Source organism: Solanum lycopersicum, chromosome 6, assembly GCF_036512215.1.
Source record: "Solanum lycopersicum chromosome 6, SLM_r2.1".
Lineage (NCBI taxonomy): Eukaryota > Viridiplantae > Streptophyta > Magnoliopsida > Solanales > Solanaceae > Solanum > Solanum lycopersicum.
In genome coordinates this window covers 46,400,137-46,425,511 of record NC_090805.1, presented here as the reverse complement: position 1 = coordinate 46,425,511, position 25,375 = coordinate 46,400,137, and the positions used below count along the sequence as shown (strand labels likewise).

Here is a 25,375-nt window from a genome sequence, read left to right as displayed (position 1 = left end):
TAAAAAAAAATATCATATTTGTAACTCGACTATAATCTAGAACACTTGCATCCTCAAGTGACTTTTCCTTTTTGGTGTTTATACCAAATTACCATAAATAAAGATAGCTAAATCATAAAAGTGAGGTAAAATGTTTGCTTAATTAATTAATCACGAGTACTACTATAATTGATGGTTAAGTACTTAGTCTCGTGTTAATTCTTATATTTGTTTCTTGAGAGTCCAATTATGTAAACTTAGATTAGTATTTTAAAACATATTTTTTTTCATTTAACAAGAAAAAAGGTTGTAACTAATAGTACTTAATTATCGTACAATTTTATGAATATTTAAATTTTAAATATAAAGTATTAAGTTGATTAAATTCACTCTAACAAAAATGAGTCAAAATTGACTTTAACCATGATAACTAAATTTGGGTAGTTTAAATGCTGAAATTGAACTGTTAAAAGTTTAAAACTATAGTCTAAATTGTGAATTGTGATTCTTTAGTCCCAAAATTTGAACAAGAAAAAGCCAAAAAAAGCTCATGCCATTTGTTTGTCCCACCTTATCTCTTTTGGTATGTTTAATAAAAGTTTCATGCTAATAATTTGCTATAACCATATCATATAAATTGAAACGAAAGAATAATACTTTACACCATGCAATATCTTACACGATTTTCCAAAATTCAACACTCACATCGTCTTTAAAAGTGGTGGTGATTGAGCTCTTTTTCCTTTTCTTTTATGTTCCACGATATGACACCCACAAGTTTGACTCACAATACCTAAAATTTGATGTATTTTCTTCAGATTCAGTAGTCTTAAAAATTGTGACTTAACAGAGTGTGTTGACTGCAACAAAGTGAAAGATAGTAGCAGGTGTGAGTAGGTGGTATTAGTGGCCAAATCAAAAATTCATTAACAAACTCACGTCTCTTTGAGGGTCCATAAAGTGTTTTCAATTGCCAACATGCTTTAAAATTGATGGATATTTATTTATTTACCATTAGCTGTCCCTTTCTTCAATTGATTTCAACCTTTTTTAATTACATTTTGAAGGAACAAATGTCCTCTTCTTATTTTAATCAACCAAAGGTCAGAAACTTGTGACTCTTCTTACTTTCTTAGCACTTCAGTAGCCAGTATCCAGCGGCGGCGCGAACAAGCAAAGATAAATAGAGTTTTGTCGGAGGATATAGACATACTTCAGGCCAGAGATTAGCATCATGTTAGGCTTTGTTGCAACAAAGACAGATTTTTAGTGTATTCACAAAATATTTTTCTACTCCAAATGGAATCCTTCAAAACTATGTCACATGAGCTCATACATAGAGTGTCAAGAGGAAGTAAAAACTGAAAAAGTCTCTTAATGCATGTGATTCCTGGGACCTAGGTAGGTAGTCATGGCAGTTAAGCAAAGGATCACATTCTTTTCCCTCAAGTCTCTCTTACATTTCATTCTTTTTGCAATTCCAGATTGACCACGGTCAACGTTTGATCAAGATGACCTCGGATCAGTGATTTAATGATTCCAACAGGTGCATATGTGTGTGTGTGTGTGTGTATACGTGAGTGTGAGTGTGTGTGTATGTGAGAGAAAGAGAGAGAGAAGAAGAAGAGAACAATCCAAGAAGTTTTCTTTCTACAGAGTGGAAGCACAAAAGGGACTTCTTTTGATCAAAGCTACCTATATTGAAGAAAAAGTAAGCCACTAGAAGATGTGTACCACCATTCTGCCTTCCAGCAAGCTAATGTGAACAACTTTCTACGACCGTAGAGAAGAGGAACTCATTAATATATATGAATTTCAACTCAGCTAGAATACTATTATCCACATCATCTCTTAACAAAAAAAAATGCATTACAAGATATGAGTTTTTAGTGTTTATGATGAAAACTGAAAGGATGTATCATATTATTGGACAGCAAAACACTCACAGTGGCAAAAAGGGAGGGGAAAGGGTTGGCTTTTTCGATCACATTGAAGGTTGATTCCTCTCTGATAAAAACACTGGAAAGGTTATCTGGCAAAAGGGAAAAAATCTGTTGGAAGAAGGAATATGATCTTCTCCTAGCCTAACCACACAACTGGGTCCAAAGTCATACAATCAACTTGTATCTTTACTCTGGTAGTTTCAAGCGATTGAAGAGTACAAGAAAGCTGTGCTCCGGAATGACATAAAGAAAGCCAAGGTCTGCACCTTTGAGGTGTGGCCCCATTCCCTAAGGAAAATTAACAAAGAAATGAATAGAAACCAGGACCTCTAACTTACACCTTTCAACAAGCTGTCAGGTAGAAAATAAGGCAAAAAAGACATAAGCAAGAATTCCCAGCAGTTTTATTACCTTTCCATTGAGTTGTAGAAGCTCTCCCTCAACCCACCTTGGGTTTTTGAAACCATATTCAGCTATTCTTCCTTGACCCTTGTAACCAGCAAGCTGAAGAAACAAACACTATGAGTCACACCTATAATTCTGGAGCAATCTAAACTGGATCATTTGACTGTTCTAATTCTCGATGCATAGCTGACTCCCCTTATAGCCAAATTAGTTGATGCTAAGTCATGCTAAAACTAGGGCTCACCAAGAAGAGTTGCATTCATCAGTGTAATACAGTATCATGGTTAACAACTAATGCTTTATGGGCACAAAACAAACAAACCATGCATATCGGAAACAGTCTCTCTACCTTCCAAGGTAGGATAGATCTTTGTACAGTGTAAGCACTACCCTCCCCATACACCACTTGTGGGATTACACTGGGTATGTTGTTGTTGTAATAGTAGTAATATTTGTCTCCACTCTCCAAGGCACTCAACAAAAAGAATCTGGGACATCATACCAGTAGAGGTAACGGTCACCATTCACCAAGGCTTAGACGGATGGAAAGAATTCCTTTACTGTCATTTTTCATTGTATCTAAATTTCATACCAAAAAGATTTATGAACAATTTGAAATTTATCACTATGACATCAATTACTGAAAGAGACACGAGCACTTTTGAACGGAGAGTAAAATCATAACCATCAGGAATCATCACCAAGTAGCACATATTGGCTTGCTAGCTCCATCTGCCTATAGCGCTGAAGTAATTTTTGACATATTAAAATGTAGATGGTCTAAAGCAATTTCTCAAGCCTACTATGGAGGTTATTCCTGAGTCTTAAGGGTATGTCATGGACCTTGCCTGCCAAGATCACAGAAGCAATCCAGAGTTGGGAGGAAGTAGGAAAGCAATCCAAGAATAGAGAAATGGAGAATTGTCCCCGCTAGTATATGGTGGGCAATATAGAAGGAAAGGAACTCTACAGCTTTTGATAGTGTTGAAAATAGTATGCAAAAAGTCAAACTAAATTGTATGTTTTTGGTGTATTCAATTATACTCAAATGACACTATCTCCATAACTGATGTACTAGACTCAACTTAGTAAAAGATAGTACTGACTTTTGAGGAATAGACAAAGTTACCAATTTCAAAGAAAAAACAATTTCTCAAACAATGCTGAATCCATTAAACAGTCTTCTTTTAAAATTATGATCACAAAAACTTTAACATTCTCTTCTTTCAAAAACAAAAATAAAAAATCAACATCTTCTATTAATAGAAACTATAAATTTCAGCAAGTATCTCTTAACCGTTCAAGGCAATCAGAGCATGGAACAAATAATAAATAGCATGAAAAGGGGGAAAGTTGAAGATACTAATGGTATTTTTGCTCAACCTGGGAAAGCTAAAACGATGCTAACCACACAACATAAGAAACGTCATTCATAAAAACAATGATCGACCAACTGTTACTTACCACACCAAGTTCATCTGGATACATCCCCCTGTTGGACAAGCGACTTCCTTTACTTATTTTAGCTCGAAATGTCACCTGAAAATCAAAAGCTTTACAATTCATTAGGCTTTCATACAAAAAAACAACCTTCAGAGTGAACAATCGAACCTCGCCAGCAGGCACATTGATATCCCCTGTTAGCTTTACCGCCTCAACATACTCAAAGAACTCCACATTAGAGGATTTTTCAGCATCATTTACATTCCAGTTACCATACTTCCGCCTTAATTGCACTACCTCAGTTCCATAAGGTCCAAATGCACCAACATATAGACCTAGAATTAAGAGAAAAAACTACATTACTGACAAAGTCCCACATATCTAGCTCTCTCACCTAGTTTAGGATTTGATGTTAAAGAGACAAACAAAGCAATAAAGGCATAAAAACACATATTTACATGGAGGTCTAGCAAATATGGGTTTGGGGGGGGGGGGGCATATTTAGCGCGGGACATGGCTGTGTTTGTGTTTATATTTATATTTGTGTTAACAAGAGAGAGAAGTGGTCACAGGGGAATGTCTTACCTTCAAAAGGATCTAAATCCCCAGGAGAGGTTATTCGACTAAAACTTGTGTATTCAGATAATTTGTATCGCTTCTGTGCCTGAGTAACTGCAAGCTTTAGCATCTCCTTAACATCTCTAGAAACCTACAGCAAGTGTAAATTCTATGAATCAATAGGACAATACACCTAAAACTATCAAAGCAATAAAATCTTACAACAAGAAAGCTAAATCTTAAACTAGAAGGAGAAACATAGAACGGCTACGATCTGAAATAGACTGAGTCTCCTGACAACTTCTCTCGCTTAGGACCCAGATATCTCTTCATATGACGAGGTAGATGGTTGATTTTCCATCAATTTACTTTGTTACTGAACTCACTGTGTATGAGATGATATCCTCAAACCACAACTACAAGCAGAATGTAACGATTATATTTAGGATAATATGTTTGCATACTTTTGAAGAAGCTTTATCAGAACTCCAAAATGCCTTGGCCACATCAGGAGGCATTAGTTCAGAGATACTCTGAGCTGCAATAGCTGCCTCATTAATGCTTGACGCAGTATTTTCTTCAGCATCGTGTTCTCCAGGTCTCTTGGGGATGTGAAGCACAAAGGAATCCTTTGCCACATCTTTGATCTCAACAGGGAAACGAACAAACTCATCCTTTAATGGATTGTCTTCTTTATTATGTAATACACCCCCTACAAAAAGCTTGGTATCTACAGTTTTTCCTTCTTCACTTGTGCCGCTATCTCCTCCTACTGTAACTCGGTCGGAATTCATGTTATCCAAATCAGTAGTTGTTTCATCTGTCTCCTCACTGGAAATAGTGTTGTCATCTTCTTCTTCCAGAAATTGCTTCACTGAATCACCATCATCTGTCATTTCTTCAGTAATATTGACTTTCATTACTTTCACTTTCAGATCAGGTATTTTATCTTTAAGAAAATTTATCACACTTCTTATTCCCTCTTCAGCAGCTCCCTCAAAATCTATGCTCTTCTCATTGCTTTTTTCTGCTTCTGCTTCTGCTTCATCTACTTTAACATCAATTACAGCTCTGTTCTCAATTTCAGCAGATGAAGGTCCCTTCATTGGCTTCAACTTGGATGATGGGCTTGAACTTGCTGCACTTCCTTTGGCTCGCTGCAACAACACCACCTGGCAGGGGTAACAGACATCAGAAGCAGCATTAACACAGTCAAGGTGACAGTATAACATATAGAATCAACCCTGAACAGCAGCAACATTTAGATAAAGTGCAGGACACTGATAGTTATCAGAGTACACCTAAATATGACTAGTAACTGAAAGCAATATTTTTTTTATTTGAATTTAGGAAAAGATAACAGTGAGTCAGCTCATCTTGGAAACATAGTGAAACCTTCCAAGCACAATGTTCTGATTATCACGATGGATTGGTATAATGACACAAAACAAGCTATTACTTGGTGCACAAGTGGAAATCTGCTTATTGTCCACTTTATAACAAAAATACATTTAAGACTGTCAGCATGAGGATTTAAATATCAAGAAATCTGAAAGGAAATCCTCATTTTCTTGGTAGCTCAGTGAAAGACAAATAATAGACACCAGCAAAGTTAAAAGATAAATATTAATCACAGTTGCACATCACCTGCATGTTGTAAGTGTTATTTCCATCTTTGACAACAAAAATCTCAAAAAGTGGAGTTCCAGGAGAGGCTTTGACCAACTGTCTGAAATTACCAACTCAATTCATCAAAAATCAAATAAATGACAGCAGCTTTAACTTCCAGCTTTGTATTCTTACTTTGGAGTAAAACTTCTGCCAATAAATCTGCCCACACCTGGAGTAATACGTATTAGTCTACCAAATGGATCATCTGAATCTTTTGAATACCCAACCCACCAACCAACCTGCAGTTTGAAGTGAAATAAGAGGTGAGGGAAGGTCAGTCATGAACTTAACATAACTATACAGGTGGTTCTAAAGTAAAAAGGTAATCTATCTCTATCGTATATAGAGATAAAAAGACTCGAACACGGATTTAATACATGATAAATAAATTTTAAAGTGCATGCATTGTTTTATGCTAGTAATGTGGTTGTACAAAAAGGCTCACTAAGGAGCCTACAGATTTAAGTGTTAGATGATAAGTATTACCAAGCCACTTCCCGTACTTCGGCACAATCTTGAAGCATCATGATAACGCTCTTCATCTATTGCATTCTGGAGGCAGAAGGAGAAAAGAAATCATTGACAATATCCAGATGCAAGTAAGGACCAGTGTCCAATGGAGACAGTTAGAAACTGTGGATAATGGGAACTTAATGCTATTTAACTGCAATTTATACCTTCAACATGGACATAATTTCAGCAACTGAGTCCTTCGATGTAGCTTCTGCAATAGATGCTTTCAATTTTGCAGCTTCTTCAAAGTCTTCCTTTTCTATAGCTTCTTCAAGTTGAAACTGTAAAACATAGTAAACATACAACCAGTTAGAACTCATAGGAATAGAGCTTCCTGGGACATTTTTAATTTAAAAAACAAAACCATCTGAATTTCTTTTACATCGGAACCACATGTTCCATAGGGAACCTTCTCAAAACATTTAAAAGAAGCATACTAAATTGCTATCAGTAATCAATAAACAGGATCTGCTCATGATAATATAAGAGGAAACATTTGGCGGTCGCTTATATGACGGAAAAGCAGCAGAAAAGAAAATCAAATATCAATTGAATATGACGACCAATCAGACAAGAACGTGTTTACCATTTTCTTGGTTGTCTAGAAGAGTTTCTTGGACCAGTGCATGGTGGATATACCAGTGGAAAGAATAGACAAATGGATCACAATGTATCTAAATTCTTCACTAGGGAACTGAAGTGTGATATTATAAAGTACAATCAACTCGTAAGTTCCCATCTACCCACCTATTTCTAGTAATTGCAAATTAAAATATGGAGACCATATATGTGATGTCTACCTGTCCTAAAAACAACTGGAAAACAATTATTTCTCCTCTTCTATAAGAACTGAGGAGTTTCATCTGGACAAGAAAATAATGAAGAAGTGGCATGCCAACGCTGATTTGTACCGCTAAACTTGATTTTAGAGAGTGGTTAAGCAAGATATTCATTCTTTAGGGACATAAAAAGAGATGCATTGCATTATAAATTGCATGCAGACCAACTCTGTCAACTCCCTATTACTCTTTCTAATTTTTTTTCCTGCTGCCCAGTTTCTAAAATGACACCTTTACACCCTTCTAGCGGTTTTTCTCAATTGGATTGTCAAGCAGCTGGTCAGAGATAATTCAATATCTTGAATATGGAACTGTGAGTCCCTCTTTGTCAGTTGTTCATACCACAGGACCTTTTACCATGTCCCACATTGGAAGAATACGACAGCCTCGGGTCGTTATATTCTATCCCCTTCTCTACTCCTTGAGGCAGTTTTTTTAGCACAAGACTTCCTGTCGATTCTTGCGTGAACTGTTGATATACCAACAGTAAGTGGGTAAGGGAAGAATGCCTCACGGTACAAGAGAATACCTCCTCAGGGTACTCTTGGCCTTGATAGATCGGTTAGTCAACAACTTAAACATAGGACACAGCTAACTGCCCAAAGTATACAAATTCCATAACAATCAGCTGCTGAAGTTTTTTTTCTGTCCTTGGTGATATACTGGTTTCAAAATCATAAATGTGAAAGTTTAATCATAGCTAGTTAGTTCTAGATTCCTTTTTAAACAGAAGCAACAGGAAATAATAAAATTTGTTTAATCAAAGCTAGTTAGTTCTAGATTCCTTCTTAATAACAGAAGCAAGAGGAAATAATAAAATTTCCGAAAGCAAAATGACGAGGTGAGGGATCAGATAACTCTACTTTCTTTTAGATAATTTAATAGGAAAAGAAGAAAGACTTGTCTTCTTGCTTTCTAGCTTGTGCATTTATGATTGTCACAAAGGGTATAAGCAGAAGGGACCAATCCAGTAGTCTTTTACTTTATTCTTCCATCAACAGTGTGGGACATATGCAATGGAGCGTACACGAATTAGAAAGGTAGGATGCACCTATTAGCACCACTCACATCTCTTAAGCTATGAACAGAAAGCATAAACCTTTCGTAACTCCTCCTTATCTTCCTATGAAGACGGCCAAACTACATTTCTCTATGGTCATTGCTCATCCTCTTTCTTTGTTTTATAAGCATGTCTAATTAGCAACAAGCAAGTGTGAAGTTCATCTCCACAAACTATGAACCATATAATTGATTAAAAACATTATTCTATGGGTATCAGAATTCAAAGAAACTACATCATAGACTCTGAGCTTCCACTAAGATGTTGAAGCTTCCATTCTTATACAATTATTTGATACAGCTATTTCAAAAACAATTATTAGATACAGTTTCTCAAGTTCAAAAGCAAAAAAAAAAAATAAAGGAATTTAACATGGATTCAGGAAAATCTTTGGTGGTCCACAGAAGCACCTGATGCTAAAAAATATTACTTGACAAAACTGCAGCAGATATCCTTAATCCAGAACCAGTTAGAGTCAACTTTATACCAACAACGTATCCAGAGAAATCCCACAAGTGGAGTCTAGGGAGAGTAGAGCGCACGCAAGACTTACCACTACCTTGTGGAGGTAGAGAGGTTGTCCCTGAAAGACCTTCGGATCAATTATATGAATACTCAATATCTATTCAGCTCTAATTGAGCCCATTGACGCAAATATCAAGAATTTGTGGTTATTCGGAAAAATAAGATATCTTTTACAGACTCACCAAATCTCACACTCAATATATAACAGACTGCTAACCAAACTAAAAAGTCCCGCAGCAAACAAAGACCTTAGTTAAACATAGCAACAACAACTGATACCTTGGTTACAGAGACTCCAAAAGATGTAACACATAATACCAATTTCATCAAAATACAGAGTTGATTTCAGTCCCTGAATTTATAGATATTACCTCATAAAGTCACTTTCTCTGTTGAAAAAAAGTTGGAATCGAGAAAAGTGACTTTTTGAAATAATAAGTATTAGTTGATTGACCGACCATACGAGAAAAGGATAAGAAAGAAGGTACCTTTAACACAGAGGCATAGCTCTCAACTTGTTCAATTTCAGAGAAATAGCGAGTCCACCGATTCCAATCCCAATCTAACGATGTCGAAGAAGAAGAAGAAGAAGCGAAGCAAGTATTGTTACAATTTTCATCAGCAGAAGGAGTTGCGGTGTTGTTTACAGTAACGCATCGGCAACAAAGCCTGGAGTTTTTGGGGTTTTTAAGAAATGATTTATTTGGAAAATTAACGAAATAAGTAGAAGAAGGTGATGAAGAAGATAGCGAAGGACGGACGGTGACGTGTCCCGCCGCAGCCCAAGCGTTGGCCATCGCCATATTTACTCTTCTTCTTCTTCTTCGAAGAGATCTTCTATGGAGTCTTTGGAAATGGTGTTTGTATTTTGTGGATAAAAGAAGATAATTTACGGCCGATTAGAAAAACAGAGAGAGAGACTTAATGGTTTCGCACAAGGACCACTGGGGCCTATTCTTCTTGTTTTTTTTTTCACATTTTTATTTTATCTTCATTACTTTGAATTGAAGTCCGACTAATTTGAATCGGCTAATTATTTTAAATTTATGTCGTATAAAACCCTATTTAAAAGAATGTACTTTTTATCAAACATTTTTTTAATTTGTAATATAAAATAAGCTACAAATATTGATGTGACTATAAATCATTTCACTAAGAATAGAATAAATATTTTTAAGTTTAATTTTTGCTAAATATATAAGCGTATCGTTTTTTTAAAACTTTAACTTAAAAAGAAAAGTGATTCATATAAGCTAGGACGGAGAAAGTACATTATAACTAACTTAATACAGTATAAATTATAGATAACAGCTGTACAGCAGGGCCCAAGTGTTATGTTTGTTCCAAAAAGGACAGATGCGTCGTCTATTTACAAGTGGTTCTTGAGATTAATTTAACTTTGCTAGTGCAAATCAAGTAGACTGTGGAAGTCACATCATACTTTATGATAAGAATTGGAAACCATATATAACTACTTTAGTATTAACAAGTAGCACCAGATTGTGTTACTTATACAGTTTTAGTAATGGGAAACAAAGTCTTGAAGGTTCATTTAAACACAGAAAAAAACCGTATGTGAATTAATCGATATGACTCGTGGTAAAACAAACATATATTGTTCCATCAGAACAAGCTGGCTGTGAACATAAATCATTGCTACCACATTTCCAATTGATGAAATTTGGTTGCAATGAAAAACCACTTCGAACACTTGACAATGGCTACAAGTTGTTAGGAATCATCAAGTTAAGACATTTGAGGTAAAGAACCTCCTCAGGAAGTATGGTTATAGCTCCCTTGGGGACTGTTCCACTATAACTTGTACTGGTTCCACGAATCCGTGACTATGAGGTGTGGATGCTTGGTTGCTGCTATCAGCTGGATCTACCTCACTGCCCAGGCCAGCATCTTGTGTGCGTACAGGGCGGAGCAAACCTTGCATTCTTAGCAGATAGCTCTGGCTGGAGGGTTGGGATCTCACATACTGTGCTGCTGTCACAACATTGGCTGTTGACCCCTCTGAATCGGTTCGGATATTGGATAAAGCACTGAGATCAAGATTTGGAAAGACAGAAGAGCGGCATCTAGGGCATTTCACGTTTAGGCGAAGCCATTCATCAATGCATTCCACGTGAAAGTTGTGAGCACAAGGCAGACCACGAACCTGCATATGAAATCTTGTAGTAAGATAAGGCAATACTCCTCCCTAGATTAAGCACGGATGTAAAATTCGTATTCATACTGCTTAATCAAAATCAGTATGCATTCAAGCTCAGCAATATCCCCAGATCCCTAACTCAAGTATAATCTGTAGGCTGAGTAATAAAAAACAGTGAATCGACAAGGCAGAATCTCCTCAAAAGTGAACCCAAACACAAATCATCCTCCTTAACAGTTATGCTTTTGCTTTTTTCTCAGAGTGAGCTGGGATATGGACAGTACAGGAAAATAAATACTTCCATACTTATTGAGCAGGCACCTTTAAATTATATCTCCAGTAGTCACACACAAGTTTGATCTAATTTACTCTGCAAGGATATTAAGGAATTAATTTGACTTCCATAAAATTAGTGTGCTAGAGCATTGGCTAGGTGTACTCAAATATAATTTAGCCGGAATCATTACATCATGGTATGGATTTGAACACACTTGAGAATGCTTGACAAAATGTTTACAATTTCAGTAAAGTTATTTTAAGGGCATGATGGAAGAGAAAAGGTTAACCATAAGTTTTATTTTTTCAAGAAGTACAATAAAGTAGTATTTACACAAGAGAGACAGTTACCTCATTTCCCATGCGAAACTCTTCCAAACAGATAGGGCACTCGCTACAGTCAGTAGGAACAGCCTTCAGGCAGAACTTTGGCAGTTCCTGAATGAGTGCTTCCACTGCTTCTGTCTGTGTGCCAAATAGAGAGATACCACCAAGTTAGGATGATCCAAAAGGATTTCAGTTGACCAAGCGTAGCATGGAGATTTATGATGACCACTGACTAGTGACTCCAGCTATTGATAGTAAAATGGTACTTGTTACCTGAGCTTGGGTTAAGTAAAGTCCTGGATGATAAGAAGTAGCATCAGGGCCCATTGCTCTCATCTCCTGCCCTGCTGCTGCAAAAGTCCAATCTGGCACTCTGATCATGTCAACCAGCACCTGCATTGACGCAAAGGTTAAACATGTCAATAGAAACAAATATCTAATTACTATATCCTATGAGAAGCAAAATCAGACATCCATTACCGATGTTAAACTATGTGTTAAGAAAAACGAGTCGGGAGTGATACCATATTAAGAAAAATGGGCCTTGAACTTGACCTAAATCTAGCTCACAACGTGAAGATTGTCTAAGACCATATAAAGATATTACAGCTTATACCCTCACCTAATTTGGGACACTTGACACTACGAAAGTGCAAACTCTAAAACCTAAAAAATTAGACAGAGTCCAGTTGCACTCGGCCTCAAAAGAAGTAACAAACTAATCTGAACTTAAATTATTTGAGTTCATTCTTGACATTGCTGTAACTTCCTAAAACTAGCTTACGAAAACAAAATTGTTAAAGTGCTGATTAGTGAATAAATTTACTAGATTATATCATGCAAAATATCTTACAATAAACACTTCTATTTAATTGTAAATCTCCCCGCAGAAATAGTATATATCCAGTAAAGTAACTCGGAATTGATCATCTTACTCCTGCGATGCTTGAATTGGATCAACCATCCGAACCTTGAGATCAGACCATTAGTTAAGCTAAAATGTTTTATACTTATCAAGATCTATACAACAAGATGCACAAAAGATGCACAAGACCGTGATATTTAACCAAAAAATTTAGAAGATATAGTAGTGACTACTACAGATTACTACCATTAAAGTGTATAAGGAAAGGAAAGTTGCAGTTGCAGTTCTTGTGGCACGAGTGCTAGGAGCTTTCTGTAATCCTATTATTTAATCACTCTGATTTCATGCCCAAGTCAGATATGACATGATAAAGTTTATGCATTAGTATTCTCATATCATTCGTGCACTAGAATTTTTGATGGAAAGAGGCACCAATTTGCAGCTTTACACATTTTTTACAAGATCAAGATTTGTGTCAATAAGCTTAATTACAACAAATATCAATACACCAACTATGCTTCAAATAAAAACTAGTTCAGTCAGCTATATGAATCCATTGACTAAGCGGATCATTTCAGACAGTAGCTAGCCTCAAACTTCAACTGAACTCCTTGAAGCACCAAGAAAGATCCACATCATCTCTTTGTATATTAGACCATGCCTAATTTTCACCAACCAAAGGTCAATTCACAGACACGTAGCTTCATAGCTTAAAGAAATTTGATGTCATTAAAGTGCAATAATCCCCATGAGATATTAGAAAAATGTATACCACTTTGATTTTCTTTTCCATTTCAATTTTTGGTACTTCTATGCAAACAGCTGGTGGAAGGGGGTTAGGAAACTTCCAACACCAAAAATCTGAATCAAAAGAGAGCAGCTTACACAAGTCCAAAGCAAGGCTAGCAATGCAAACTATGATCATTATCTTTTCACATGTAAGCCAAGAAAATGGAGTTATGAGACCTTCAAACTTTGAAGGAAAAATCAATTATAACATCGAGAGATAGCACGGGCTACCACAAAATTTTAGCTATTAATAATGATCACGATATAACAATACAATTTAGGTTCTAAAGCATACCCCAAATTCGGAAGTAGGAATCCCTTGTTGAGCACGTAAAGAATGGGCTTGCCTTCTAGTTAACCACTGCAAAGAGATATTTGACACTTAATAGATGTAGTATTGGTATCACTTCAAATGCATAAAAGTCATTTGTTAGACCGTGCACTTCTATGCGTACGTACAACAAAATTACCCCAAGAAATAATAAGTTGGGGGTATTAAAGGTTACTATTTTTCTTACAGGTCGTCTCAACGATTTTTTGGGGAAGAAGAGGCCAACAATGCTGTCGAAATTGAATCAGGTAATCAGTTAAACGTTTTGGACTAGTTTTTGCCCTGGAAGACTAACCTTCCCAATTGATATGCAAGCTATGCCAATGAGTCCACAGTAGCTGAACAGCAACCAAATAAGGAAACCCCACTTTTGACCTTCTTCTGGCAACTGAAAGAATTCAACAGTCATATCTATCCTAAGGTTTCAGATCTGAACATCTTAAGTCAATGAGATCTTCGGTAACTTACACAGTTTCTCGCACTAGTGAACCATAAAGTCCCGATAATGGTCCAAGCCCAAAGAAAAGGATACAGAAACAGGGCAAGAATTGAAAGAACAACTATTCTTCCACGAAAGCGACTGTATCTCTGCTGCCAACCCAAATCCCTAAAATTTAATAACACCTATACTTCAGTCCTTGTCATCTGAAACCATGATTCATATCGGGTAAGGAAATGAATATAAGATCCTCATGTTAACCAAAATAATTTAATGAAAATCCACTAACTATTAATGTCATGTGTCACCACTAGCTTTGATTAAAAGGTGAGAGGGTTGAACATCAAACATAATTCTAAAGGATACTCCCAATCAAAGTAACAACTCTGGACAGGGGCAGATGAAAAATTATACTATGAAAATAGGGCAAATTAAAATGCTTTTTTTTCTGGGAGCATATATATAAGTTGTTGAATCCCTTGGTATAATTCTTTTTCTTTCAAACCCTTATTTGGATTCCTGGCTTCACCACTAACTCTGCATGATATTCATACTACATGCACAAAAGAGTAGATTGCCAACCACCTAGGTAAGAGTAATATCAAAATTAACAGACTCTTAATGAGGGAAAAACTCGTAAAATTAGCTCGGGACGAAGGAGAAGACAAGTAATGACTTTTTGTAAGAAAAAATGGAAGTAAATACTATAGTCCTATAGAGGTGGACTTACAATCCCATTCCAGCAGCAAGTCCATTATCAACAAACATCAAGAGACGAAAAAGAAACACTGTTGTGTAGTCAACCTGTATCAGCAAAAGGGAAAACAACTGAATCTTCCCAAAAAAATACTACACCAATTTTCAGTAAACAAAGCATTGTTTTTATACCCACCACAATCCAAATGTGCAACGGATATATACAAAGATGGTACCGCTTCCAATTTATCGCCACAATGATTCTAATAAAGAAACAGTTAAGGAAAGATAAAACAATTCAAGACAAGGAACACCAAATATACTAGCCTGGGAATCTTAGTAGCTCAGTTGCTTGGCTATCTGGCAACAGTTCCATTCCTCACCTAGTAATCCCCTACCCCCAATTTTTTTCAAAAAAAACAGAACCCCCAAGACAGTGAGACACTAGCAATGAAACTACAGATGAAAACCCCAATTCAGCATCCAGGGTACCTCCCATTTACAGAATGGAACTCAGAATGAATATTGAAAAAGGATACATACTGGTTGCTAACATTGACAGGAAGAACCCATCGTACCTGCAAAATTCAGTTTCAACACCAAACATACTCAATAAAGTTATCTTGAATCTTTACAAAGCAAATTTTAGAGTTACTAAAAAGATGTAAAAATTTCAAGAACTGACCATTTAAAATCTGCCCCTTTCATTTCAGTAAGCAAATGTTTGAAATTGGAGCGACCAAACTGAGAAAAATTCGAACTTTTTTATTCTCCGGTAATGCTACCGTTCAGGGATCGATGAGTAGATATGTATTGAAGGAACAATTTTGTACAGATTTTGAAGGCTGTCGTGAAAAAGGGAAAGTAAAGAATTCTCCAGACTGAAGAAGAATGTCTGATGTCATCCAAATTATATACTTGTCCACATAAAAAAATAAATAAAATTATGTAAAAAAATTATTTTATTTTATTTATTTATTGTATGGGGAGAAAAATATGATACCCGTCAACTTTGTTATACTGATATATTTTAATTATTAAAATTACTCATATATATTTTTATGGTTATAAAAATATAATTTACATGTATTTTTATCATTACAAAAAGCACCTCACATATATTGTTTATTCAATTGAAGTGAAAAGAAAATAGTTTTTTTTACTTTTTTCTTATTATTATTCAAGTTTTTTTTTCTAGTGAAAAGTAATTTAATATTATATTTTTTTACGGCTATATTATAATTTAGTTTTTGTATTTATAAAAATAAAAATAAATTATGGGGAATCTATAAAAAAATTTATAAAAAAATAGTAAAATATAAATAAATTTAATCATCAAAATAATAATTTTAAATTAGTCATTAAAACAAAAAAAAATCAAAAATAATATGTGTGAGGAGGATCAAATATACCCATATGAATTATATTTTTTTCAAAAAATAATTAAAAGATAAAATTAAAATTAATATTTCCATTTTTGTTAGAGGAAAAGAGTATATGCGAGTCATTTGTATAACAGTAAAGATATATATAAACCACTTTCATATATATCATACTCTTTCCCCTTTATCAATTGCAAATACTATCTGATACTACAAAATTTATATAGTGTATGCTATAGTTTCGATAATTGTGATTCATAGTTATAGTTTATATACTATGCAGGCTCTGATTTACATATTTCACGTGGTCTATATATGCTAATATAAAAATAGAATAAGTATATACTATTTATACATTTAGAAATATTTTAAAATTTCATTTATATATTTCTCTTGCCATAAAAATAGGATAGTTTATTATAATTTTTCAATAAACATATTTAAATAGTTAGGATAAGAATATAAAAGATTGTGATTTATATTATCTGAATTATACAATTTTGAGTGAATTACACAAATTAAATAAGAAAAAATTAAGAAAACAATAACTACGAATCATAATTTTCCAAAAAAAATAGCTATAACATTTAATATTATTTAAATATTAGTTATTAAGCACGATTTTTTTATTAAATACATAATACATATTAAATCAGTGGAAAATTACTAAATTAATACATTTTAAAAAATAATTATTGATCTTAGCGATATTTTTTGTTTATTACCATTTATAGCAATGCCTTGTTAAATCTGTAATATATATTAAAAGCGAATTATGTATGTAATATATATGAATTATGATTGTTTTTTGAAATATATCATGTTTGTTTGGTAAAAAATTGTCACATTGTATTATAAAAAGTATTAAAATGTGTGATAAATATACTATTCATCATTAAAATTTGTATTATGTGTGAATAATAAATTGTTCTTTGTAATATGTATTAAACTTGTATTATAAATAAATTAAAAGTAATCAAGAGAAAAAAAAAATTCCTATAAATGATATATATTCTTTTATCGTAGTATATTTATGTAAGTTTTCCGTAATTAGTTACACCACGTAATCGAACTTGAGAATTGGGCCGGTCTGTTTTTATCACCTCGTGGCTTCGCTAATTGGGCTGATACATGGGCTGGGCTGTCAGTCGGATCTGGTATATTTGGCCCAAAAATCTATTCATATATTTTTTTTTTATTTTTTTTTAAAGACATGTTTTTATATTCCCAAATCTGATTTAATTAGATAATTTACCTACTCTTTGATGCTACTTATTATAAACATAATTTTAATACGTCACTATACTTCTTTACAACTATATCTAATACATTCTACTGATTAATATACACATCAAATGCCAACAATTCATACATATCAGAGACATAAGATAGAAATTAGACTAATTTCGAATGGTTTAATTACGTCTATTTTCTTAATCAAAAGTTCATAGGAAACTTCTTATAATCAAATTCTAGTAATTACTTAGTCTTTGTCCTAAACTATGTGGTTTATGTCATGATCAAAGCGCATAAGATAGGATTTGACTTAACAGACCTCACAGATTTGTCTGTTAAGTCATTATCATTGTTAACCAAAAACGTACACTACATCATGTGAATTTACATTACATCTTATAAATTTTTTTATTTTAATATAAAAAATCGTGAAAAATATTGTATGTCTTTTTTTAAAAGCTTGTTAACTTAAAAGTCTATCGATTCTTTCTTTTAATCCGCTCTTGTTATGTTAGAACTTATCTTGTGATTTGTGAATTGTAAAAGTCAAAAGAAGTAGGCTTCACATGTTTCATCCCTTTTGGACATTTTAATTATTCATTAGTTTTAAGTCATGACTTGTGATATCAATTTTAGATTATATATTATATATTTTTTAATTTATAATAAAAGCTCTGAATCAATCTCCAAATAAAAATATATCAAAAATAAAGATCGGTGGAAAAAACTTTTTTTTGTTTCCTAATGAAGAAGTAGAACATTTTTGACATGGATTAATTTACAGGTAATGAATATTGCAAAAATAATGTTACAAATTCTGTTTGATAAGAGACAGTAATTAAGTGTTTCATTTAATGATAAAGAAGAAAAGGTTGTTGAAGAAAAAAAAAATCCAAAAAAAATGAACAGTTGAAATGAAATACTTATCCATGCTGTATATGATATTTGTTGGCTACATCACATGATGGTTCAATTATTGCCAAAAGTGGGGAAAAGAAAAAAAAATCAAAAAATTAGTGATTTATTATTTATCTCAAAGAGTTGAATGTAGGTATGCAAATTTATTTGACGTAAATTTAAATTAATCGAGTAAATGCTGCAGAGTGAGTTGTATGTATACATACATACATTTATATGTCTAATTGTCTATTCAGTTTTTTCACCTTTTTGCTTCATTAGTTAAAATTGAAAAGCGTTTGTTATTTAAATAATTCAACACAGATTGATCTATAAACAATCTATTTAATACCGTTGTTTTTTTTTGGTATGCAGAAAAAGTCGTTATTTAGTACTCATAAGTCATGATGGCTCGGCTAATAAGTTATTTTGAAATTATTACTTTATCCGCAATATTAGATTAAAAAGGAAAACTCACTCGGATGAGTACCTTTTAATAAATAAATTACTAATTTTAGCTATATTTTTCATTTATTACAATTTATAACACTGCATAGTAATATTATGTTAAATCTACAATATATATTAAAAATAAATTATGTAATATGCATTAAAACTGTATTATAAATATATTAAAAGTGATCAAGTAAAAAAACTGTTATTAATATAAATCATAAATATTTTTAAAATATAATATATTTATGTAAGTTTTCTTAAAAATAATACTATAAAAATCATGGTGATTAATTTCAAAGTAAGATATTTCACAATTCTGTCTCAATTAAATATGATTTTTTTTACAATTAGCTACTCTCTCCGTTTTAAAAAGAATGAACTCCTTTTCTATTTAGTTTGTTTAAAAAGAGTGATCTCTTCTTTTTTTTTTGTAATAATTTTCACGTGGTATATTTAAGACCACAAGATTAAAGGACAAATTTATATATAACTTTAATTTATGACCACATGATAAAAAATCTTCTTTATTTTGTTAAATTCTATGTCAAGTCAAACTAGATCATTCTTTATAAAACGGTAAAAATATTATTTATCTCTCACACCAAACAAAATCTAAAATAAAATAATTTGTTTAATAAAACTTGCCCACTTAACACCCAACAATTGTCAGTAAACTTTTAAATCAAGTATTGGTCAATCAAATGTTGAAATTAAAAGGGACAACAAAGGTCAACACTGACATTTCAATTAAAAAATTGCTTTCATCATTATAATTAAATTGCGAGGTTTTAACTAATCAATTTTGTTTTGTTTTTTCCTTAAAAAAAATAATCTAAAACACGGAGGACTTATGATTTTGTTAAAAACTAAACGAGTTCATAACAAAAGAAGATAATTAAAAATATTACCTATTCAACTCGAATTAAGAGTATATATTTATAAGTTAGAAATATTTGATATACATATTTTATTTATAAAAAAGTTGAATCTATATTTAAATAAGGTTTGTTTTTAATTGTACTGATAATTTGTGTCTATTAACAAAATATTACGTGTCCTAAGTTTCATGCATTCATAAAAATAAATTATCTTTCACTCTTATATTAAACGTTTGACAACATGTGATTTTTCATATAGCAAATTGAAATTCAAATAAAAATAATAATCTACTAAAATTTGTTAAACCGAATTAATAATATAATTTTATTTTTTATATATATTGCAGTACTATTTTTTTCATATTGTTATATCATCTTTACATATGGGGGATAATTGCATTATCTTATTTATAAGATTTGAAATTGTATGAGTTATTTATTTATATTGATGACACATAAAAGAAGATTAGACTTTTTATCGGAAAGATTACTTAAATATGTTTTATTATATTCTCTAAAATTTTCTATTATTTTAAAAATTACGAAATTCTTATTTTATGTGATATATTAATCGGATACATTAGTTTACATGATATATCGGGGCACATGTGTTATATCAAGACATTAGTTTACATAATGTATTATTTGGATAAATCACTTTACGCAATGTTTCGAGACATACATAACGTATCAAGACATAAAGTGATATATCGAAATCGAGACGCAGTGTATCATAACATTGAGGGATGTATTCAAAATCGAGACTCATGTATAAGAACGTTTCGGAAAGTATCCAGATTCTACCAAATTTACGAGATTTTGTAGTATGAAAAAGAGCAGGAATAAATAATTTTTTTGGTTTTCCATTCGATGTTCGGTACCCACATTGAAGTCCGACTAAATTCGAACCGAAAAGCCCCACATTGGGAGTAAAACACTCCCTAACAAAAACTTCATACCCAAGAAGGCTTAAACCCGAGATCTTTTATTTAAGCATGAATGATAAGATGCAATTAACTTTTAAAATTTATGTAAAATCTACTTTTCTTTTTAGTGTGATATTCTATATTTATATTAATTTAAATTCATTAGAATACTTCCTCCGTCCAGTATTGTTTGTTATGGTTTCTATTTTTAGAGTTAAAATATAAAAATTTTGACTAATATTTTGAGATGTATTTTTTTTTATAATATTAATATGTAAAAATTTATAATTTATAGTACTTTTTATATAGTTTAAGAATATCTAATATTTTTATTTAAAATATCGAATTAGTGTGACCTTTAAGAATTATTCAAATTAACTTTTGATAAAAATAACATGACAATAATTTCAGATAGGGAGAATAAAACTTATTTAGTGTGGTGCTATATTGGAAATCGGAAATCGAGACATCTAATTAAGAAAGATTTAGGAGATTGGTGGGTCAAAGAGCACACATTGTCTTGAGGCAATTCCATGTGCCCACATGACATTGCTCTGCTCATAATGCTCTCTTCTCTTCCCCCTTCTTCCATACAAACATATTACACCACAAACTCTACTCTTCTCTCTTTACACTACATACCCCCAACAAGCCCTCCTTGTTCTTCTTCTTTTTCAATTCTTCTACTGTGAAACTACTAAAAATCCAATCTTTACAACTTTGCAGAAGCAAAAATGGAGAAGGGCAGTGATGGGTTTGTGAGAGCAGATCAGATTGATTTGAAGAGCTTGGATGAACAACTTGAAAGGCATCTTATCAGAGCAAGAACTATGGACAAGGATAAGAATAAGAAGAAACCACAAGATGATTCTTCCATTAACTACAACATTTCTATTGCTACAGTGGCCAACCACCCCACCACCCCCAACCCCAACCCCAACCTCTCTCTGTTTAGCTCATCTGTTCCTAGGCAAAGATATGAGTGGGAAATTGACCCTTCAAAGCTCATCATCAAAACTGTTCTTGCTCGTGGAACCTTTGGTACTGTCCACCGTGGCGTTTATGATGGTCAAGATGTTGCTGGTCAGTTCTTGATTTTCAAAATAATCTTTTAAACCATACAATTTCTTGTATTTAGCTTTAATATGACAAAATGGTAAAAAATGGTTCTTGCAAATACTAAAGATTTGATTTTTTTTACTTGTGTGGTGGAATTTTGTGTTAAGGTCCATATTAATCCTGTGGGGTTCAGTTTTAAGCTCGTGGGGTTCCTCTAAGCTGCTGGAATAATGATACTTTTTTTTTTCTTTCTGGGGTTGTTCTTGTTGTTAATTTTTTTAATCCTTTTTCTTGATTGGTGTTTGGGGGTGGAGGGGTTTGGATTTTGCTGAATACTGGTTAGTCATTTTGAGCTTTTTCTTATGCAATCCGTGAATAGAGGCACGGGTTTGTGTTGAATTTCTTGCAAGTTGCAGATGACGGCATTAACTTGGCTGTGTCTTGCATTTGTTGCTGTATATCTGAACTTTCATGTGAACCAATCTGTTACTCATTTAAGTATTAAAGTAATGCATGACATCTATTACAATTCTGGATCTCATTTTCCTGTTCCCTCTTTATTGCAGTGTTAGTTTTATTGTCATTGTCATTGTCATTGTCATAGTCATTGCTACAGGGAATTAACATTGTCCATACTTGCTCTTTTTTCTTTTTGCCCTTTTTCCTGGTTCAATTTGCAAAATTTGGCACCAGTTAAAAGGAAAAATGTAACTTTTAGTTAACACGTGAGTTATTTTGTGACACTCAGTTAAACTTCTGGACTGGGGGGAAGAGGGACACAGAACAGAAGCTGAAATAGCATCACTAAGGGCAGCTTTTACTCAAGAAGTTTCAGTGTGGCATAAACTTGACCATCCTAATGTAACCAAGGTGACGTTAAGCCTCTAAAACTCATAATGTGTAGGAAGGGTTTAGAGCTTGTTGGATGTTGCTGCTTGTTGTTTAAACTTAATAGAAATATGCCTGGAGTATATGTCTAATTTTGTGCTGTAATCCTTAAAACTTTTATGTAAGTCATTTTTATTTATGTACTTGAGTCGTGAACGTCCCTATGTGTGCATCTTGATTTCTTTTTGCATGGTCCAAGCACTCGACCATAAAACTCAGGGGATTCTAATATCCTGTTCAATTGTATAAACCACCTCTTTCAACCATCAGCGGGTGATGGGAGAAAGAAACTTCACATCGGTAAAGTAACTGTTGTACGAAAAGATGCCACCAAATAAATTCAGGAAACGATAACAAAAACATTACAATTCTTGAATTACGTATTATTGAAGGTCAGCTTGAATGGAAGATTATAGTTTAGCCTTAACAATCACTCTTACAATGTTATCGCGATGTTTCAATTCTGTCATTCTTTCTTAAATCGTAATAAATTTGAGTTCTTATTAAATTTGCTAACTCTGAAAATTCGCTGCATTTGAGCTGTCGCATTGCACAGGGAGTGCAGAGTTCTTTATTCTTAAAACACCATTGCCAAGGCTCTAGTAGTAATGTGATTTACCTCAGATAATTCATTCATTGATGTAGCAGAAACTTATGTAAGTAAAGGAAAAAGCGTGCTCCTTCAGTGACGCCAAGAGTTATGTGAATCTTTCTCATGCCATTATTGGTAAGAAAGAATTCCAAGTCGAAGTTTACATTTTTTCTACTTTAGGGGCTGCTATTAATCTTTATTCATTAAGTTCGGATGATTCGATGTGTTACTTTTTAGTAGTACTTTTTAGTAGCTTATATTGAACATGATTAAAACTATGAGAAATATAGAACTTTATTCTGTCCAGGTTCTCATCTCATTCAAATGTCGATCATTTGCATGAACACAATTTCTACAAGAGACTGCATACGCACTGATTGAGTGATTGTTGCTTAGATGTAATCATAGCTTATAAATAAACTGTTTATATTACATAATAAAATCATCTCTTTCATGTGATATAGTTCATCGGAGCGACCATGGGAGCTTCTGGTCTAAATATACAAACAGAAAATGGTCATATTGGCATGCCTAGTAATATATGTTGTGTTGTTGTGGAATATCTTCCGGGCGGTGCCTTAAAATCTTACCTTATCAAGAACAGAAGAAAGAAGCTAGCATTTAAAGTTGTAGTGCAGATTGCACTTGATTTGGCCAGAGGGTAACTTGTACCTTGTTTCTTTTCTTCCTTTCTAACGCCCAGGTCTTTATCTACGATCTGTCATTCATCTCAACCAGGCCAATCAATTGAACTTTGTAGGTTAAGTTACCTTCATACTCAGAAGATTGTGCACAGAGATGTCAAGACAGAGAATATGCTGTTGGACAAGACACGTACTGTAAAGATTGCAGACTTTGGGGTTGCACGAGTTGAGGCCTCTAATCCTAATGACATGACGGGGGAGACAGGAACCCTTGGCTATATGGCTCCTGAGGTACATATTTTAACTGGAGTAGGATTTTTACCTTTCTTACAGATAACTTCAATTTATGTCTGTTTGTTTGTTCACTGTCCATTAGTTGATACTCTAATCACTTCTAGCGCATATAGACCTATTTTCTCGCTATCTCAGTGTACCTGCAATGCACTTAAGCCTATTGATCCACTATAAAATGAAATTTGATAATGTTAAACCTCTATGTTGAATATTTGTTACAACATCTTTTTTGTTTTTGCCTAATCTTCCTTTATAACTCCGGAAGAGGAATGGTAAGGATTAAGGGCTATAGTCCCCAAAATCAAGTCAATCAATAAAAATGTGATCCAAGAATAACACATTGCTGTATATGACGTTGAGCATTGTTGATATGTGTGCTTAAACTGCAGGTTCTCAATGGCAACCCCTACAACAGGAAATGCGATGTGTATAGTTTTGGCATATGTTTGTGGGAGATATACTGCTGTGACATGCCATATCCTGATCTCAGTTTCTCAGAAGTGACTTCAGCCGTGGTTCGCCAGGTAAAGTCTCTTAGTTTAGCACTTTCTCGAGCTCCCTTCGTTTAATGTGGTTTATGCTCTGTCACACAGAATTTGAGGCCAGAAATACCAAGATGTTGCCCAAGTTCCCTAGCTAATGTGATGAAACGATGCTGGGACGCTAATCCTGATAAGCGACCTGAGATGGATGAGGTAGTATCCATGATAGAGGCTATTGACACATCCAAAGGCGGGGGAATGATCCCTGTTGATCAACAACAGGGCTGTTTCTGTTTCCGGAAGCATCGTGGACCTTGAACACTCAGGATCCGTGCAGCTTTACATATAAAGAAGTAGGTTAATTCTATCTCAACTACCAAATATTTCAGAGTCCTGAACTTATATACAGTACCAGATTCTCCTGGTGATTGTGGATATTGGCTGGCAAATTGCGCTGCATTTCTCAATTAGATGGTGTAAAGCTTATACCTTTCTTTTCATTTTCTTCATTTCACTTGTAGTTGTTTGATTTTACTTCTTTTAAATATATAATCTTCCCCAATATTTGACATTGGTGGTTTGGATTTCAAATGAACTTCCACCTTCTCCTATGTATGATTTACACAAGGATAATAGTCAAAACAAAATGAGGGAATTTGCAGCTTCTTGTAACATTTCAAGTGATGCAACCAAATATTAGTCCATCTTATATCTGTTGGTTCTTTTACTTCTATTTGGAATGACATTCGATAATAAGCTCAGTACACAACTCTTCCTTACTAGTACACCAACTCAATTACGTATATGTTCACTTAACAACGATA

At 33.5% G+C, this 25,375-nt stretch overlaps 3 protein-coding genes across 4 annotated transcripts; 1 reads left to right on the top strand and 2 right to left on the bottom strand.

Annotated features, from left to right (window-relative positions):
• Positions 1–592: 592 nt before the first annotated feature.
• LOC101253794 (protein EXECUTER 2, chloroplastic) lies at positions 593–10,005 on the bottom strand. Of its 2 annotated transcripts, none has more exons than XM_010324252.4 (11): positions 9,425–10,005; positions 6,677–6,793; positions 6,486–6,551; positions 6,132–6,238; positions 5,976–6,057; positions 4,793–5,500; positions 4,356–4,479; positions 3,939–4,105; positions 3,792–3,866; positions 2,334–2,426; positions 593–839 (listed from the first exon to the last, which is right to left on the bottom strand). In XM_010324252.4, exons 1-11 carry the CDS (start codon positions 9,737–9,739, stop codon positions 681–683), a joined length of 2,013 nt encoding a protein of 670 aa, XP_010322554.1. In that variant the 5' UTR covers positions 9,740–10,005; the 3' UTR covers positions 593–680. The 2 variants fall into 2 exon arrangements, with proteins under 2 accessions (XP_010322554.1, XP_004241496.1); XM_004241448.5 differs by lacking the exon at positions 593–839 and adding an exon at positions 1,742–2,210.
• Positions 10,006–10,377: 372 nt separating this feature from the next.
• On the bottom strand, positions 10,378–15,724 carry LOC101258073 (E3 ubiquitin-protein ligase SIS3). Its single transcript, XM_004241463.5, has 10 exons — positions 15,503–15,724; positions 15,357–15,395; positions 15,014–15,080; positions 14,852–14,925; positions 14,151–14,289; positions 13,978–14,070; positions 13,647–13,712; positions 11,971–12,090; positions 11,722–11,835; positions 10,378–11,100 (listed from the first exon to the last, which is right to left on the bottom strand). The coding sequence occupies exons 1-10, from the start codon at positions 15,523–15,525 to the stop codon at positions 10,723–10,725; spliced, it is 1,113 nt and encodes a 370-aa protein (XP_004241511.1). The 5' UTR covers positions 15,526–15,724; the 3' UTR covers positions 10,378–10,722.
• Positions 15,725–21,029: 5,305 nt separating this feature from the next.
• On the top strand, positions 21,030–25,260 carry LOC101257779 (serine/threonine-protein kinase 52). Its single transcript, XM_004241462.4, has 6 exons — positions 21,030–21,675; positions 22,400–22,521; positions 23,596–23,792; positions 23,892–24,066; positions 24,459–24,593; positions 24,663–25,260. Exons 1-6 carry the CDS (start codon positions 21,327–21,329, stop codon positions 24,867–24,869), a joined length of 1,185 nt encoding a protein of 394 aa, XP_004241510.1. The 5' UTR covers positions 21,030–21,326; the 3' UTR covers positions 24,870–25,260.
• The last annotated feature ends 115 nt before the right edge of the window (positions 25,261–25,375 follow it).